Below are 17,033 nucleotides of genomic sequence, written 5' to 3' on the forward strand. Positions count from 1 at the left end.
AGTTGGTGGAATAACACATCATGGCATATCATGACAAAAGTGGGTGGAATATCACTGTATACTTTTTGAATTTTGTAACCATGTTGCTTTTTGCTTTAATAAAGCATTTTACTATTTTTATTTTGAGATGGAATCCGGGGTTTCATGTTCGGCTCCTCTGTCTATTTATAGGTTTATTCTGTGTTCTTAGAGAAACACGATTGATTTTGCTCCCCTCTATTCTGTCTTGTAAAAAACCCTTCTGAAGTATATCAATAAAAGCTTGAACTTCTGATAACAACTTTGTAAGTTATTACTGTTTTTATTTTTTGTTTTTATTTACTGTTTTAAATAATTTTTATTTCATAAGATTAGCCTGAATGATAGGCTAAAGTATTCGTGCTAAATTATTACATTACTGTGACATGATCTATATTTATTTGTAACTTGGAATTAAATTGAGATAATAAAAGATTTATTTAAATTTTTGGAATTTAATGTAATATAAGAGTTTTTGGTTAGAACATAAGGTAAAAAGATGAACCAGGAAATGGTAAACACAATGTTCGAGTTTAACCAGGAAAAATAAATTCATGTTGTAGCCCTTCAGCCTGCTTAGTCGAGAATTGGCGTTTAAGATGTTTATGGGTGATTTTTATGAATTTATGATTCTATGGGATCTCGGTAAAATCCTCTGTTGTTTAATTTCTTTGGTATATCTTTTATAAATTCTTTTATGTTTTGTAAAAGTTACATACAAGAATCTTATATTCATTATTATTCTGGAATTTAAATTCTTCCTTTTCATAGCTCAATATGAGTTGAAAATGGTATATAGGCTGGAAACCAATAATCTCCATGTGTGTGAAAGTCAATAAGAAAAAATTTAGTAAAACAATGCCACGTATCAGATTCACTTTGATTCCAAGCCTCAGATGGATTACAATAAATACATTAGTAATAGTTATTTATTATTTATAAAAAGCATAACGTATACATTTGTAATTAAATTAAGTATAGTTATTATTATACATTTAATATTATAATTATTCAAATAAATAATTATTCCAATAATACAATTACTATTATAATTATTACGTGATGCATTCATTATTATACAATTATACAATTAATATTATAATTATTCCAATAACATAATTTATATTACAACTAATTCCAATAATACAATTAATATTATAATTTTTCTAATTAAATTAAGTATAGTTATTATTATTACTTAAAATTAATATGATGCGTTCATAAAGTGCTCGGTAATGCAAATATTCTAAATTATAGTATTATAATTCCAATAAAACAATTAATATTATAACTATTGTTATTATTTAAAACTACTATAATTAACGAACAATAATAAATTACTAGCCACCGAGGCACATGCGTTGCGTGTTTCATGAATATATTGAGCTAATATATTAAACATTTATGAAATTACAACAGCATGAAAATTCAAAATTTTGTACGTGAATCATGGAAGACATGTTGATTCCAACGCTTAAATAAATCTGCCAAACTCAATTTGTTACCTTACATTATATAGGTTGTGTTCAAAAAAAAATATTTCGTTTGAAGTCGCAATATCATCTCATGTGAAATAATTATAAATTTCAACATAAAAGAAGTAAACAATTAGTCATTTACTAAAAATGTCACAATATTGTTGAACTAAAATATACTGAAGATAAACACATCAAATTTGTCTCTTAAATTCAGCTACTAAATTGAACAAAAACAATTAAAATTGTATTCATCTTTATACAATGTATGCATAAGTTAAACACTCTATGTTATCGCGTATTGATAAAATAAATATGAATTTTATCGAATCATACCCAAGTACAACATAAATATACAAAAGAAATAGAGCAATCTATTAAAGCGTGCTATAAAAAATTGACATGATATAACAAAATGTAAACTACTGCAAGGATTTTGCTAAATGCATGAAAAATCAAGTAGAAATTGAAAATCTCCTTTTATTTGCCAAAAAAACCAAAATGTTGTAAGTATATTATTTCACGAAGATTAACAATACAAATTCTAGCAATAGTTTATACATGCATTGATGACATTGAGAAAAAAGTAAAGTTTGTAGCTCATCTGAAGGACTGATACCATCAAGGAATGTATAGTGTGGGTTCCACGCATACGCATCTACCAGATGACCGAACATGTTCATCCAGAGTAAAAATGTAAAGAATGTTACTTTAATCAACTCACCAAGACTTAGTTATAACCATGATTATATTTCATACATCCACATCACCTATCAACCCCATTTCCTTCTCTGTTGTCCAATGGATTGCTGTGATAGAGTCTTCCAGGTATTGCATTGCCTACCGAGAAGTGCATATTGTCAACTTCATTCCCATGCCAAGTCTTGTTTGGCAAGAATGTGATCCTTCTTCACAGCCGCCCATCTTGCAGAACATATATTTCTCAGATGTGTATAAAGTGCAGATTATAAAAGTCAACAAAAGAGAAGTACACACTTACCATATGATAGGATGCGTTTTCACCAATTTGAAACATTGTATCAACAGATGGGCAACTGTTATCATTTCTGGAAGAAAAATAAAGATCATTGATAATTGCGAGCAATCTTTTCAAATGATTCATACAACTTCCAATGTACACAGAATCTAATATTAGCTGTCCGATTCGCTTTTGAGAGACAAAAAGACGATACATGGTTATTGTAGAAGTCTAAAATTACAGCTGTATGTATTCAGAAATCGGAATGCTACGAACACATTTTACATATGTAAAAGAAAATAAAGTAGTAATACTTGTTATTTCTTGACATATAAAGAGGCAAATTGAACTCGTGACCATTGTGAAAATTAAAAAGCACAAAACTGTGTAAGATCAGCAATATGTTAAAATCCAATGTTTTAACACAAAACTGTGTAAGATCAGCAATATGTTAAAATCCAATGTTTTAACACAAACACTTGCTTTGTTCATATTTTATTATCAGGGGAACCATATATTTTGAACAGGTGTCGCATTCATATTTCAATTCCATGGGCTTATGCTTGTGGGAAAATAAAAACTACATATTTGACATAAAGATTTCGTGAGAAATGCAATTTTACTCAAACATAGAGTATCATTGCTAGAAAAGCACCGAGAATACTATGAATAAAAGAACACAAAAGTTAAAGCAAAAGCTAATTTTTTTATCCCCGCTAATTCCAACAAATAACCAATGTAATCAGTAACACAAAATCAGTTTAAAAAAACTTGGAGATCAAATGCTTTCAAGTCACAGGCACATAATCCAGATATTTGAGAAAATTTAACTTACTCTTTAGCATATGCATAGTTTCCATTAACTTGCAACATGAAGTAAGCCTCTTTTCCGTCATGCACTACCTAGTCATGAACAAAGTCAGACAAAATAACCCAACTGAAGATCACATAATCATGAACATATTAACATGGTTAAAGATTGGTTCAAGTTGTGAGCGTCGTGAAATGCAACTAATTGGATTAGAGTAAATTGACAAAGCTTGCCACCCCGGGAGATTCGAAGTATATAGTAGTCAAAATGGCTCCAAACTGTAACAAAAATATCACGTTAAGAAATTTGATTATCAAAGAGTTGTATGACACATAAGAGGCATGAACCATTAAAATCAACTATTGTCCATATTCAATGAACATAATTTACTATTTAATGCAACCCAGCACAAATGCGTGCCAAATTGAGTAAAAAATAATCAAACGAAATAATTAACGATCAATATATGAGTTGTGACCACACCTTATTATCTCTTATAATTTTGGGTGCTCCAGTAGTAATCAAATATCCAAGCACATGCTATCAAACGAGGTCATATATTTATTTGTGTGAAGTAAACAAAGTGCACAATTTTAAAGAAGACATTACCATGTGGTGAGAAAGGAGCCAGTTAACCGCTGTTTCTTCGGCTTTAATCCTCGATGAACGATGAAATTTAAAAAGTCGACAAACACAAAAAATGAAACAAATGGATTGCAGTCAAGCACAGAAGGAGAAGAATGAACAAAGAGTAAATATGATTTGCGAAGAAGAAAAGGAACTATAGACACCAAAATTTTTTTATTTTAAAGCATTATACGGAGATTATAAAAAAAACATAATATGGACATCATTTTGAGTATCTCTAAATCAATGAGAAAATTGCAACATCAATTCACATATTCAATACCTAAAAAACATCTTTGCTACAATTAATAGCACAATTAAACACAAAGTATCTTCCAGAACCTAACACATACTATATGACTATTAAACCAATAGATTTGGGTATGTCCAAGAAGCAACCAACAATTGGGCTGGAAGAATGTCACCCTGAAGTCTCATAATGTGTATGTTGAAGCATTATATCACGTGTCACCATAACCGCTAATCAGTACATTAATGACATGTATAAACCTAAAATTTTTCAAGAGATAATAAACTGTCAAAATCAAAATAAAGTAACATTTTTTTTTTTCTAATACTTTCCTCAAGCTCACCTAATTGAAGAAATCATTATTTCATGAACATCTGGCGAAGAAAAGAAAGAGGTTATTGTTAGCCAATAAAATATTGTAGAATTGTATGTACCCAAATGAAGCATATCATTAGCACAAAACAACTTTTTGTCAATATAAAACACATAAAACCGATTGAATGAGGAAGCATGAAGAATTAAAAATAAGGAAATTTTAATTGAGTGGGAATTTTTTTTGTTTTAGAGAACAAATTTTCCAGGTAACTATATATCTTCCTATGCCTTTATCCATGTTTACTACAAAGTTTTTTTATGATTTATTCATGTGTAGATGTATAATAAAGGAACTCCAGCCCCTTCTTCTCTTTGCGGTAGGAAATAATCCATAGTCCTCGAAAGTTGAATAATAGAGAGTTTGTGATAATTTTCTTTTATTGAAAGCTTATTTAGTAAAATATATTGCAAAGGAAATTAAGAGAATGAGAACATGAGCGTAGTGAAGATAAAACATATACACCAAGTCGTGACTCAAGAAAAACCATAAATACCTCGGTGAATAAGAAAAATCATACTCTTCTTCAGGATCATTGATGCAAAAACATGAAAATAAATTAAATAAAGGAAAAAACTTTAAAAATGGAATTAAAATTTGTATTTTAGGGTTGTTCAGTGTGGCGAACGATCTTCGTGGGTTGTATGATTGTTGGTTTTCTTCTTGAAGAGAGATTGGAAGATCGTGTTGAAGAGGGATTTGGGATCTACGTATGTTGTTGCCTGTTGGTTTTCTTCTTGAACAGGGATTTTGGATCCACATGAACACGTGATCCCACCATGGATTTTCTGATTCCAATGGAAACAAAATAAAAGTCTACGGTTTGTACCGTAGGACAATTCTTGGTGGAGGAAAAATGGATTTATACAAACTTTGTATACATATCATGGAGTGAAGTGGTTCACCAAGACATCGTTTAGTAACTCTAGCGTTCACAACTTAAAAAATACGTAATAGTAGTTATTTTTATATATTATTTAAAAGAATATAATATGGAAATATGGTCACTAATTAGCAAAATGTATTGTTCCCTTCATGACATTATCAACACCTATAGGTTGAGATTTTTATTTGACAAACTGTAGTATGCATACCAGGATGAAGGATATGCTTTAGGATTACGAAAATCCAACAAAGATGGTGCTATTGCAAGGTATTTTACTCGTCAGGACCTTATGATCCAAACCAATTGGAGCCTGGCATTGTGTTGTATTTTTTGAACCATCATTAATGTAACATCATTTTGTTGACTCTTCTGGAACTTTTGAAGCATTGTGTTTTCTGTATTATATGCTAATCATTTAAATGTTTATGTTGAATTAAGATTTATGATTTGAAATTTTGGCTGGACGTTGACCTCAAACCTTTGGACCAAAAATTTTGTAATTTTCCCTTGATTGTTGGACCAAATAGATCATTTGTTTAATATTCCATTTCTGATTCTTTTTTTTTTTTTTTCTGGTTGAGATAAATCACGATCACAGAACTCATTCCAGATTTTCAAAATTTGTAGTTTTGAGAAATTGTGTGACAACATACAGGAACTGTGGCAAATCACATTGGGTTATGAGAAGAGGCAGATTGAGATGCTTCTGTGATGGTTAAAATGAAAACTTACAGATTGCTTGAAGTTTTACCGTTGAAGTTAAATGTTATTTCTTACTAATGTAGATCTTCCACCAATTGTGGGGAACTTTGCTTATAGAATTCTATCCCGGAATTATGATCTGGTGGGTGTAGACCAATAAATGACACAAAAGCGTTAGGGTCGACATATGACAATTATATTCGTAGTTCGGTAATATAATAAATTCATTAAAATACCTTGACAATATCAAAATTTTGCCTATTTGTTTAGTCTATAAATATTAAAAAAAATTCAGATTACATGCCTTCAGATTTTTTCTCAACTTGACCAAAACTCAACAAATTTTTCTTCCTCTATTTTTTATGGAAAGATAACTCATTCTAGCACATTTCAGTTGTTCAATTGCTTAGTCTACAACTACGCATAAAAATTCAGTAGCATACGGGTTGAAGTAAATGAAAAACTCATATGGGATTTTGAAGAAGTATTTGAATCTACAGGGTTATTGAGGAGGTGATTTTCGCAGATAAAATGAACAACATCAAATGTAGAAAATATAGAACGCAAACCATAAAATAATGAAACCAATGTCAAAGATACAATAAACAATAAATAAAGAAAAGTAGAAAATAATCCTAATGGGAAAAAAACCATAGCAGAACAGAGGAAAAAAAAAAATAAAACTTCAAAATTGTGATGTGTTTGAGGCGTGGTTGAAGATCGGTCCAAGTTTTGAGCGGCGTGAAATGCATCTTATTGTATGATAGTAAATTTACAGCGATAATCTCAAATGAGTCTAAGAGAAAAAAATTCAAGCTAACATTCAGAACGTGCATCCTTTTTCGAGATTCTAGAATTCAGACGTTAAATAAAAAAAAGTGGAAAAAGATTATAAGATGTTAAAATATATTAAAGAATAGAGAGAGACAAAAATCAAACCTTCAAAAATTTGATGTGTTTGAATCGGGATCAAGCGCGGCGAAGTTATGAGAAGTGAAAATTTTCAGAGCAGAGAAGATCGTCACTCTGGGTGAGAAGTTGAAGATGAGAAAATCTGAGGGATGCGTTTAAGAACGTGGAGTGATGTAGTGGTGGTGAAGGGTATTTTAGGTATTTTAAAAAACAGACCAACTTAGTTACTCTAGCCTATTCCGCTTTAATAAATAGTAGAAGATAATAAACAAAAATAATATAGTTACCTCTTAATATTCTGAAAAAATGCCGAAGACTTGCGCTATGAATAAATGGAGAATTCTGAAGATCGGTGCTGGAAAGAGACAGGTGCTCGATGCTCGGTGATCGAAAGAAAAATGCTCCTGAAGGAAAAGGAAGAAGTGCTCGATCGGTGATCGAAAATGAGGATTCTGTCTGCCACGGATTCTGAAAAAGTGACTATGTATTATTTAAAATCCGTGAGCGTTAATTTTGTAAAAAATCCGTGAGCGTTAATTTTGTAAAAAATTTAAAATGAATCCGGAGTTCTGATTTGCTGAATGTAGTAAACACTCCAAATTTGTATTATTTTAATATATACTTTTTAAAATTATATTATTTAAAAAAAAAAACCCATAATACTTGCACCGAGTGACGAACTAAAAATTGAGCTAGGTCCCACGTAGCACGTGCACCTGAAGATATGTAGGACTAAGTTCAGCCGCAAATACACAGAAGACAAGTTTGTTTTTATCAAATAAAAAAAGAAATAAAAAAAGGCCACGCTTGATTTGCTGTATATTCGAGGTATCTTCTCCTCCTACCCAGGAAGCGTCGTCGTTTGACGTTCCCTAATTTCTTGTTCCATCTCCATCGCCGACTTTCTTAGAACTCAATCACGTAGCTTCTCATTCTCGATTTTTGAAATTGGTTTTATCGTAATTGTTGGTTCGATAATTGAGAGAACAATTCACCTGTTGCTACTTGCATTGATCATTGAGGTGACTGTGATTCTTATTCAAGATAATTTTCTGGACTGTGGTATCGTTTCTGAATGTATTTAATCCCAATTTTTATGAGAGAGACAGATCAAACGGGGCGGGAAGTTGGTTGTTAGCTGAAAACATGTGTCCGTTTCGTTTGATTTATTTATCCTTTTTTAGTGATTGTCAGTTTGTTTCATTCATAAATTTGTTTCAATCTCTTAAAGACCGATCTTTTTATTTTAAGAAAGGTAAGTTTATAGCTAATTAAGAAAAAAATTGGCCTGAGGAAGATGCTGTGGCATATTTAATAACATGGTGAGAGAGATTCCCGTGGTTTTTGTTATATTGGGTGCTTGAGGAGGTCATAAATTGATACTATCCGAAATTTTATGGATTGTTAAATCAAACACCTAGCCAAATCATCCGTAGATTGAGGTCTCAACTTGTTGAGGAATGAAATGATCGAATCTCTCAAGTTTAGTTCCTCCTATGATGTCCTTTGTTGGAAACTTTTCATGATGGCAATGTTTGGACGAAACATTATGATTGTCGATCCTCAAATTTCAGTCACCAAATCCATTTTCTGTTTTGCAGCTGTGGGAACTCTGTTGTGATGGAAGACCTTAAAGAACGCCTAATCCTACCAAAACCTGCTTCTGCTTTTAATCTCAGAGATTCATCGAATAGGCCGGCTACCTCTGGCTGGCTAGGGGTGGATATTTCTGGCCTGAAAAAGCGAGGTCAAGGCCTTAGATCTTGGATACGAGTCGACGCAAATGGGAATTCCCAAGTGATAGAGGTTGACAAATTCGCCGTGATGCGTCGTTGTGATCTTCCTGCACGTGATCTAAGATTATTGGATCCCTTGTTTGTTTACCCCTCAACTATCCTTGGTAGAGAGAAGGCAATTGTCGTGAATCTTGAGCAGATTCGATGTATCATTACCGCAGATGAGGTTTTGTTGTTAAATTCCCTTGATAGCTGTGTGCTACAGTATGTGGTGGAGCTGCAGCGACGTCTACAAGCGGCGGGAGTTGGTGAAGTTTGGCAGTCTGAAGGTCCAGAATTATGCAGAAGGAGAGGAAGTAGAAATTTTGACAATATGTTTGCTAATTCATCTCCTGATTACTTGCCCTTTGAATTTAGAGCTCTTGAAGTTGCCTTGGAGACTGCCTGCACTTTTTTGGACTCTCAGGTATGCAACAAGAACCTGTTTCGCGTTCGCTTCCCTTCCCTTTATCTCTTTCCATGTCTTTGTGGACATAGGTATTGCATCTCAGACAGAATTATAAACTTGAAATTTCCTATTACTGAAAGTAACTCTGAAATTTCATTTCCTGATGCTGTTAATGACACTCTGTTTATGTTATGACGTAATTTTTTTCCTGTTGAAAGCACCATGAAATTAATGTTTAGAACATAGAATCTCTGTTCTGAATACTGCCGGATTCTGGTTCCTTATAATTTCCGTACAGATTTCGTGTTCGATAATTGTTGGAGCATATAACCAATAACTATACTTGGATTTGCAAATTTTTTGAAATGAAGGCAGCAGAACTAGAAATTGAGGCATATCCACTGTTGGATGAACTTACATCAAAGATCAGCACACTGAATCTGGAACGAGTTCGCCGATTAAAAAGCAGACTTGTTGCATTAACTCGGAGGGTTCAAAAGGTGTGAAATCAATCTGCTGGGTGCACCATCTTTATTTCCCCTGGCGATTTGGCTCTGATATATGCTTCTTACAAATTTCTAATGTTATTTTCTAGGTTAGGGATGAGATAGAGCAGCTCATGGATGATGATGGAGATATGGCTGAAATGTATCTCACTGAGAAGAAAAGACACACCGAAACATCATTTTATGGAGATCAATCTTTGATGGGAATCCGATCAGTTGATGGGTTTCTGTCTGCTTCTGCTCCTATCTCTCCTGTTTCTTCACTCTCTGGTGGCAGGAAGCTTGAAAAAAACCTTAGTTTTGCAAGGAGCAGACAGGATAGCGTGAGGAGCTCAGAAAGTGTTGTTAATAGAATAGAAGAGCTTGAAATGATGTTGGAGGCATACTTTGTTGTCATTGATAGCACCCTCAATAAATTGACTTCGGTATCATCTGCAACCATGTACATGTATTTTCTTTTTATTTTTTGTCTTCAGTCTTAACAATTTCTTGTCTAATTTCAGCTGAAGGAATATATTGATGATACCGAGGACTTCATCAACATTCAGCTGGTATGAGGCTTTTTTATGGTCTTACCTGCTCAACTTCTTTCTTCATTCCTGAAGAAATACATGTCTTCTGTTAAAAGCAAACAAATGTGTTTTAAGTGGTGTGAGCTATTTCTAAATGAGCCAAGGAAGAAACATGGTCATAAATATTCTTTCATTACATGGACCCTTTTAACAATCTTTACCTGATAAACAACTTGCATACGGAATTGTATTTCTAGCTACTAAATTATTATAATTCTTAAACCTCTATAAAAAGGAACAATGTACGTCAATGCAGCAATCTTCATCTGGATTCTGGCTGATTTACAATCTGAGATTCAGATAATGGAAGGTGCAACTATGAGTGCTGATAAACCTTAGAACTCATACTTCTAACCTATTAACCCCTTCCAAAGTTATATAGAAAGATAATGTTCAGATACTCGCAAGGTTCAGAGGTCCTGCTGTGATAGTTTATGTTCTCTGCAATTCTTTAATGTGCTTCCAATTTTTAGGCGCATGTTTTAGTTATCAATTACCCACGAAATTTCAATGTCTATAACATGGGGTCAGATCAATTGGATCATTATTTTTATGCAGGATAATGTTCGAAACCAGCTTATTCAGTTTGAGTTATTACTCACTACTGCAACATTTCTTGTTGCCATATGTGGAGTTGTAGCTGGTATATTTGGAATGAACTTTCCTATTCCCTTGTTTGATGACCCAGATGCATTCAAATGGGTTATAATAATCACTGGAGTTTCTGGACTCATTATGTTTTGCCTATTTTTATGGTTTTACAAGTATAGAAGATTGATGCCGCTGTAGAAATGGATAAATCAGAGGCATCTCTTCTCTAGTCACTAAGTTTTTCATGATCCACACTCGAGGTAAAGGTTCTCGCTCGAGTAATCTCACCTGTCCTTTTCCTTTCCATGAATGAGGAAATGGGATTTGAAACCATGATAATACACTCTTCTCTTGGTCTTTGCCATTTGCCGGTGGTATCATTCTCCCCGCTTTCCGAGTACTGGGCTGATTGTCCCTTTCTGCGGCTTTGCTTTTCCTGTCTAATTTCCAGCAAGAAATGGAATTGGGGTCTACTGGCCAAATTTCTTATCCGCGGACCGACATTTTTTGGGTTACAGGTTCGTAATACGGTAATAATGTTCCTGTGGGCTGTGCTATATCCCAAGTGAACTGCGCATATTTATTCACGAGTCTCTATGCCTACTAATAATTCACCTGTATAAATGAATGTTGTCTATTGAAATATTAAATAAGATTACTTATCATTCGCTTGAAAGTTATCTATGGAAAAGGTATTATATTCTTTGTTCACCAGTATTCTTATTTATTCTTAGTTTTCAGTTCATTAATATAAAGTATCTAAATAGATTAATTACTTAAATTTAATTCGTATATTTATTAGAACTTGATGCCTGATTTGAAAAAAGATAATAACAATCGTGATGAATAAAACAGTAGAGAGAAAGCTTGAAACAAATGGATTGGAAATTATATTTGTACTGAAATAAGCTTGAAATTTTCGAACAACTTATAAGTTATATTTCACATGATGGTTATCGTCACTGGAAAACTTCCTTTCCACATGAATTATTGATGAACATGAATTCGACCGAGATTTATCGTTTTAGCAAAATTTGTGTGAGACTGTCTCATGGGTCTTATTTATGAGACGAATATCTTATTTGGGTCATTTATGAAAAAATATTACTTTTTATGCTAAGAGTATTACTTTTTATTGTGAATATGAGTAGGGTTGATCCGTCCTACAGATTAAGATCCGTGAGACTATCTCACATGAGACTTACTCTTATGTTTTATAAGTAGATTGTTGTTAGATGTCAAAAGTTATTGTGGATAATATGATAATGCAAAATAGATAAATTTGGACCCATAATGTGGACAGATTGATAAAGATTTTACACCTTTTGATGCATCGTCTTTGCTGAAAGTTACTAGGCATCGTTTTCTATTAAATCAATTCTATATTGAAATTGATCGGTTCCCAATTTTGTTATCCAGAATTTGGATTTCTTACTCTAGAGATATTTTGATAACATATATTGTCAAAATATATACATGAAATAAGATATTGAATATTATAAAAACACGAGATTAGTGTATATATATATATATATATATATATATATATATATATATATATATATATATATATATATATATTGTTAATTGATAATATAGGTTTTGGTTAAATGGTATTTCGTAATTTTTTTAAAAAAAGACTTAAAATTTATAAAATATAAGTCTAATAGTGAAAATAATTTGATTGTTTTTGAGCTCCAATTCAATAAAATCCTTTGAAAGATTGCCGATTTTTTAAATATTTCACTTAGTTAAATGAAATCTTGTGAAATCTCATCAAATACCAATTTCATTTTGAAATCCAATGTTGGCAAACACTAAAATAATATTTTCAATTTCAAATTCAACCCAATTTCATGTTATCGAACACACTATTAGGTGTTTATTGTTAAGTAAAAAATAATGCTTTTAGCAGATCCGCAAATTTATCTCCTTATATTGTGGTAGTGTAGAGTTTCATGCTAAATGATAAATGTACATACATGATGAGTCTTACAAACTTAGATGTCAATGAGTTAAGTAGTTCATATTAAAAACAAATGTACATGATAAGCTACACCTACTTAGATGTCAACGAGTCAAGTAGTTAGATTCATAAATCCAGAAAGATGTGTTGCTTGTACTACGATTTGTTTCATATCACTCAAATATCGTTTCTCATGCTTTCTCCATTGGACAACAATCTTTTAGATTTATATATATATATATATATATATATATATATATATATATATATATATATATATATATATATCAATTAATTTATGAACTTTTATACACTATGATATACAATAACTAAAGTGGAATCGTGCTTGCGAAAGTGTCACATTTAAAAAAGGGTAAAACCACGAAGGGGCAAAATATCAAAGAAAAAGCAAAAAGTGAGAAAATAATTTAATAAAGCAGCCTTCCCAAGCCACTTACTTTCCACGTGTGATGCACAATGCAAACAAACTATGATTTATACAACTTTTTAGTTAATTATAAAAAATCATGTCCAAACTTATTAGTTTTAATCTCTAAATTTTTTAAAAAATCATTAAAATATATACGCAAAAAAAAAAAAAAACTAATTTATATATGGCATACAACACGTGGATAAGGTTACTACAATAATTTCTTTTTGTAGATTTAGATTAATTCAACAAATAACTTTAATAAAAATTAAAGTTTAATATTTAATAATATATTGCAATTAACATTTAATAAACTTTACCATTTTAGTTTAAATGGATATTTTAAGTCATTCATATGATTATTATGTGGATGAAATTATGATAATCATAATTTATTAAAGAATATGAGCAATTATTCAGATTAGTTATTTCAAAAAATATTGGATTTTTTTGAGATAAAAATATTGGATATTGTTTATAGGTATGATTGAGGAAAACTTTAAAATTTACCATGGATGTCAATTTAAAAAATAAATATAGCGGAAGTGTTAGAAATTTATCTATTGACACAACTTGAAATTAATTTGTCTGTTAACTGACAGTAAATTGTCGGATTTTTCACACAAAATTTAAGTGACTGTAATATATAGAAATAATTGACAAAATATCTATCTATATATACTAACGCACCGATGCAACTTGATGGTTAAGAAACAAAAACTCTATCCGTTGAGTTACATGTGACACATATTAAAATTTTAACACTTTACTAATATATATAATTATTAAAACAGACAATTTCGTCAAAAGTTAATTATTCTAAATGTCTCAAACTTAATAATATATTATATATATATATATATATATATGTATATATATATATAATCAATAATTTATGGGTAAATTTGTGAAAAATCTTTGTGCACATCTTTGAATTAAAATTCAGTACATCTCCACAATTTTTTAAGATTCACTACCTGACAATTATATAATTTTAGTTTTAATTTTCTACAAACCTAAAGTTACAATTTTGCCCTTTTATTATTTTAAAAAATATTATTTTATCTACAAAAATTAAATATTTTTTCTCAATCTAAAATATAATTTTTAAAAAAAATATTATTTCTCAATTAGCATGGGATAAGAGTAATACTTATTTTGATATACAAAGTACCTATAATGAGGTTTCGCTATTTGAATAATCCAAATGTATAAGAAAATATTATATTTTCGAGTAATCACCACAAATTCAGTTATTGTTGATCTTTTCATGAAAAATACATTATGATAACTTATTCATGTCATTTTATTTTTTAAAAAAAATTTAGTTCACCACTCACCATGAAATAAGATTAGATATTTATTTTGACCTACAAAGTACCTATTTTGGAGTTCTAAATGCTTAATTTGATTCTTTGAATACTCCAAATATGTAAAAAAATACTGGATCTTCGAGCAATCACCATAAATTCTGTAATTGTTAGTTTTTTCATTGAAATTGTGTTAGGATGACTTATTCATGCCATCTAATTTTTGAAAAAATACAGTTTCTCACTAATCTTGTAATTAGAAAAAATATTTAGTTTGAACTATAAAGTACCTATTTTAGGGTTTCAGATATTTGATTTGGCTATCTGAATACTTCATATCATGTGTTAGAAAATACTTGAATTTTAGTAATATTAAATGACTTTTGATGGTGTCATTTGTGAAGTTAAAATATGATGCCTTAATTGGTACAAAAAGTATCTAATTAATGTCTAAAAATACATGATTTTACTCCATAAATACTCGTATCCAATTATTTGGAGATGTCAGAATATAGTTTGAAGTGAATATTGAGTGGCATTGATAATGACATTCATGAAGTAAAAAATTTGATACCTAAATTAATACAAATAAAACATAATTGGAGTCCACAAATACTTGATTTTACCCTTTAAATATTCAAATTCGATTATTTTAGGATGTCAAAATATATAGTTTGAAGTTAATAGGGAGTGAACTTTGATGATGAGATTTGTGAATTAAAGATGTGGTACCTAAATTAGTATAAATAGTACCTAATTCAATCACACCGATAATTGATTTTACCTTTTGAAGACTCAATTTTGATTATTTTGGCATATTAAAAAATATTTCAAGTAATATTGAGTTACTTTAGACGTGTCATTTGTGAAGTTAAAATATGATATCTAAAGTGGTACATATAGTATCTAATTCGAGTGTATCAATACTTGATTTTACTCCATAAATACTAAAATTCAATTAATTTTTTATGTCAAAATATATAGTTTGAAGGTAATATTGAGTGTTCTTTGATGATGATATTCGTGAAGTAAAAATATGATAGCTAAATTAATACAAATAATATCTAATTCGAGTCACGAAATACTCGATTTTACCATTTAGAAACTATAATTTGATTATTTGATGTTGTCAAAAAATATAGTTTGAAGTTAATATTTTCTACGGTGTTGAAGTAAAAATGTGATACATAAATTGGTATAAGGAAAACATAATTCGAGTTACAATAGTTGATTTTACTTTGTAAATACTCATATTCGATTATTTGGGATGTCAAATTAAACATTTTTAATGCTACATTTTTAGATATCACATTTATAATTCACAGATGTCATTATCAAATAAGTAATATGTCATATTTTTACTTCACGAATGTAAAAAGAATATAATTTGAAGTTAATAGCTTTTGTTGGTGCCATTACCAAAGGCCACTCGATAATATCCATGGAGTCGAATTAGGTACTATTATTATTAAATTAAGCATTATATTTTTACTTCATGAATGTCATTATCAAATGTCACTCAATATTAACTTTGAAATATTCATTGTAAAATCCCCAAATAATCGGATATGCGTATTTAAGGGTAAAATCAACTATTTGTAACTTGAATTAAGTTTTCCTTATACCAATTCAGGTATCGCAATTTTACTTCACGAATGACAACATATAAAATATTAACTTCAAACTATATTTTTTGAAAATCATCAAATAATCAAATTTGAGTCTTTGAAGGGTACAATCAACTATTTTGTGACGCGAATTAGGTTTTTTTTGTATAAATTTAGGTATCACATTTTTACTTCACAAATATCATCATCAAAGAACACTCAATATTACCTTCAAATTATATATTTTGACATAAAAAATTAATTGAATTTTAGTATTTAGGGAATAAAATCAAGTATTGGTACACTCAAATTAGATACTATCTGTACCAATTTAGGTATCACATTTTAACTTGACAAATGACACATTAAAAGTCAATCAATATTACTTGAACCTTTATTTTTTTATATGCTAAAATAATCAAAATTGAGTCTTAAAAGGTAAATCAAATATATGTAGGATCAAATTAGATATTATTTGACCCAATTTAGGTACCACATCTTTAATTTATAAATTTCATCATCAAAAGTCACTCAATATTAAATTTAAATTATATATTTTGAGATAATCAAATAATCGAATTTGAGTATTTAAAGGATAAAATCAAGTATGTGGACTTGAATTATGTCTTATTTGTATTAATGTATTAAATTGTTGAGTAGGTCTCATGTGAGACCGTCTCACGGATCACAATCTGTGAGACGGGTCAACCCTACCCATATCCACAATAAAAAATAATACTCTTAGCATAAAAAGTAATACTTTTGCATGGATTATCCAAATAAAGATCCGTCTCACAAAATACGACCCGTGAGACCGTCTCACACAAGTTTTTG

General features: G+C 30.3%; 1 protein-coding gene and 1 long non-coding RNA gene across 8 annotated transcripts; one reads left to right on the forward strand and one right to left on the reverse strand.

Moving 5' to 3' along the window:
- Positions 1-2,278: 2,278 nt before the first annotated feature.
- LOC140808898 (uncharacterized) lies at positions 2,279-7,262 on the reverse strand. Of its 4 annotated transcripts, XR_012113037.1 has the most exons (5): positions 7,061-7,262; positions 3,893-4,534; positions 3,308-3,375; positions 2,494-2,560; positions 2,279-2,417 (listed from the first exon to the last, which is right to left on the reverse strand). It is a non-coding gene; the product is annotated as an uncharacterized lncRNA (long non-coding RNA). The 4 variants fall into 4 exon arrangements; XR_012113038.1 differs by lacking the exons at positions 2,279-2,417; positions 2,494-2,560; positions 3,308-3,375 and adding an exon at positions 3,385-3,561 and having other exon boundaries at positions 3,893-4,420; positions 4,504-4,534; XR_012113036.1 differs by lacking the exons at positions 2,279-2,417; positions 2,494-2,560; positions 3,308-3,375 and adding an exon at positions 3,384-3,561.
- A 553-nt stretch (positions 7,263-7,815) lies between these two features.
- Positions 7,816-11,591, forward strand: LOC140808896 (magnesium transporter MRS2-1-like). 4 transcript variants are annotated; one of them, XM_073166239.1, is made up of 7 exons: positions 7,868-8,055; positions 8,635-9,235; positions 9,589-9,717; positions 9,813-10,148; positions 10,227-10,274; positions 10,854-10,938; positions 11,066-11,591. In XM_073166239.1, the coding sequence occupies exons 2-7, from the start codon at positions 8,654-8,656 to the stop codon at positions 11,071-11,073; spliced, it is 1,188 nt and encodes a 395-aa protein (XP_073022340.1). In that variant the 5' UTR covers positions 7,868-8,055; positions 8,635-8,653; the 3' UTR covers positions 11,074-11,591. The 4 variants fall into 4 exon arrangements, with proteins under 4 accessions (XP_073022338.1, XP_073022339.1, XP_073022340.1 ...); XM_073166237.1 differs by having other exon boundaries at positions 7,816-7,954; positions 10,854-11,591; XM_073166238.1 differs by lacking the exon at positions 7,868-8,055 and adding an exon at positions 7,821-7,861 and having other exon boundaries at positions 10,854-11,591.
- Positions 11,592-17,033: the final 5,442 nt, after the last annotated feature.

This window comes from Primulina eburnea, chromosome 13 (assembly GCF_022965805.1).
Source record: "Primulina eburnea isolate SZY01 chromosome 13, ASM2296580v1, whole genome shotgun sequence".
NCBI classification, from domain to species: domain Eukaryota; kingdom Viridiplantae; phylum Streptophyta; class Magnoliopsida; order Lamiales; family Gesneriaceae; genus Primulina; species Primulina eburnea.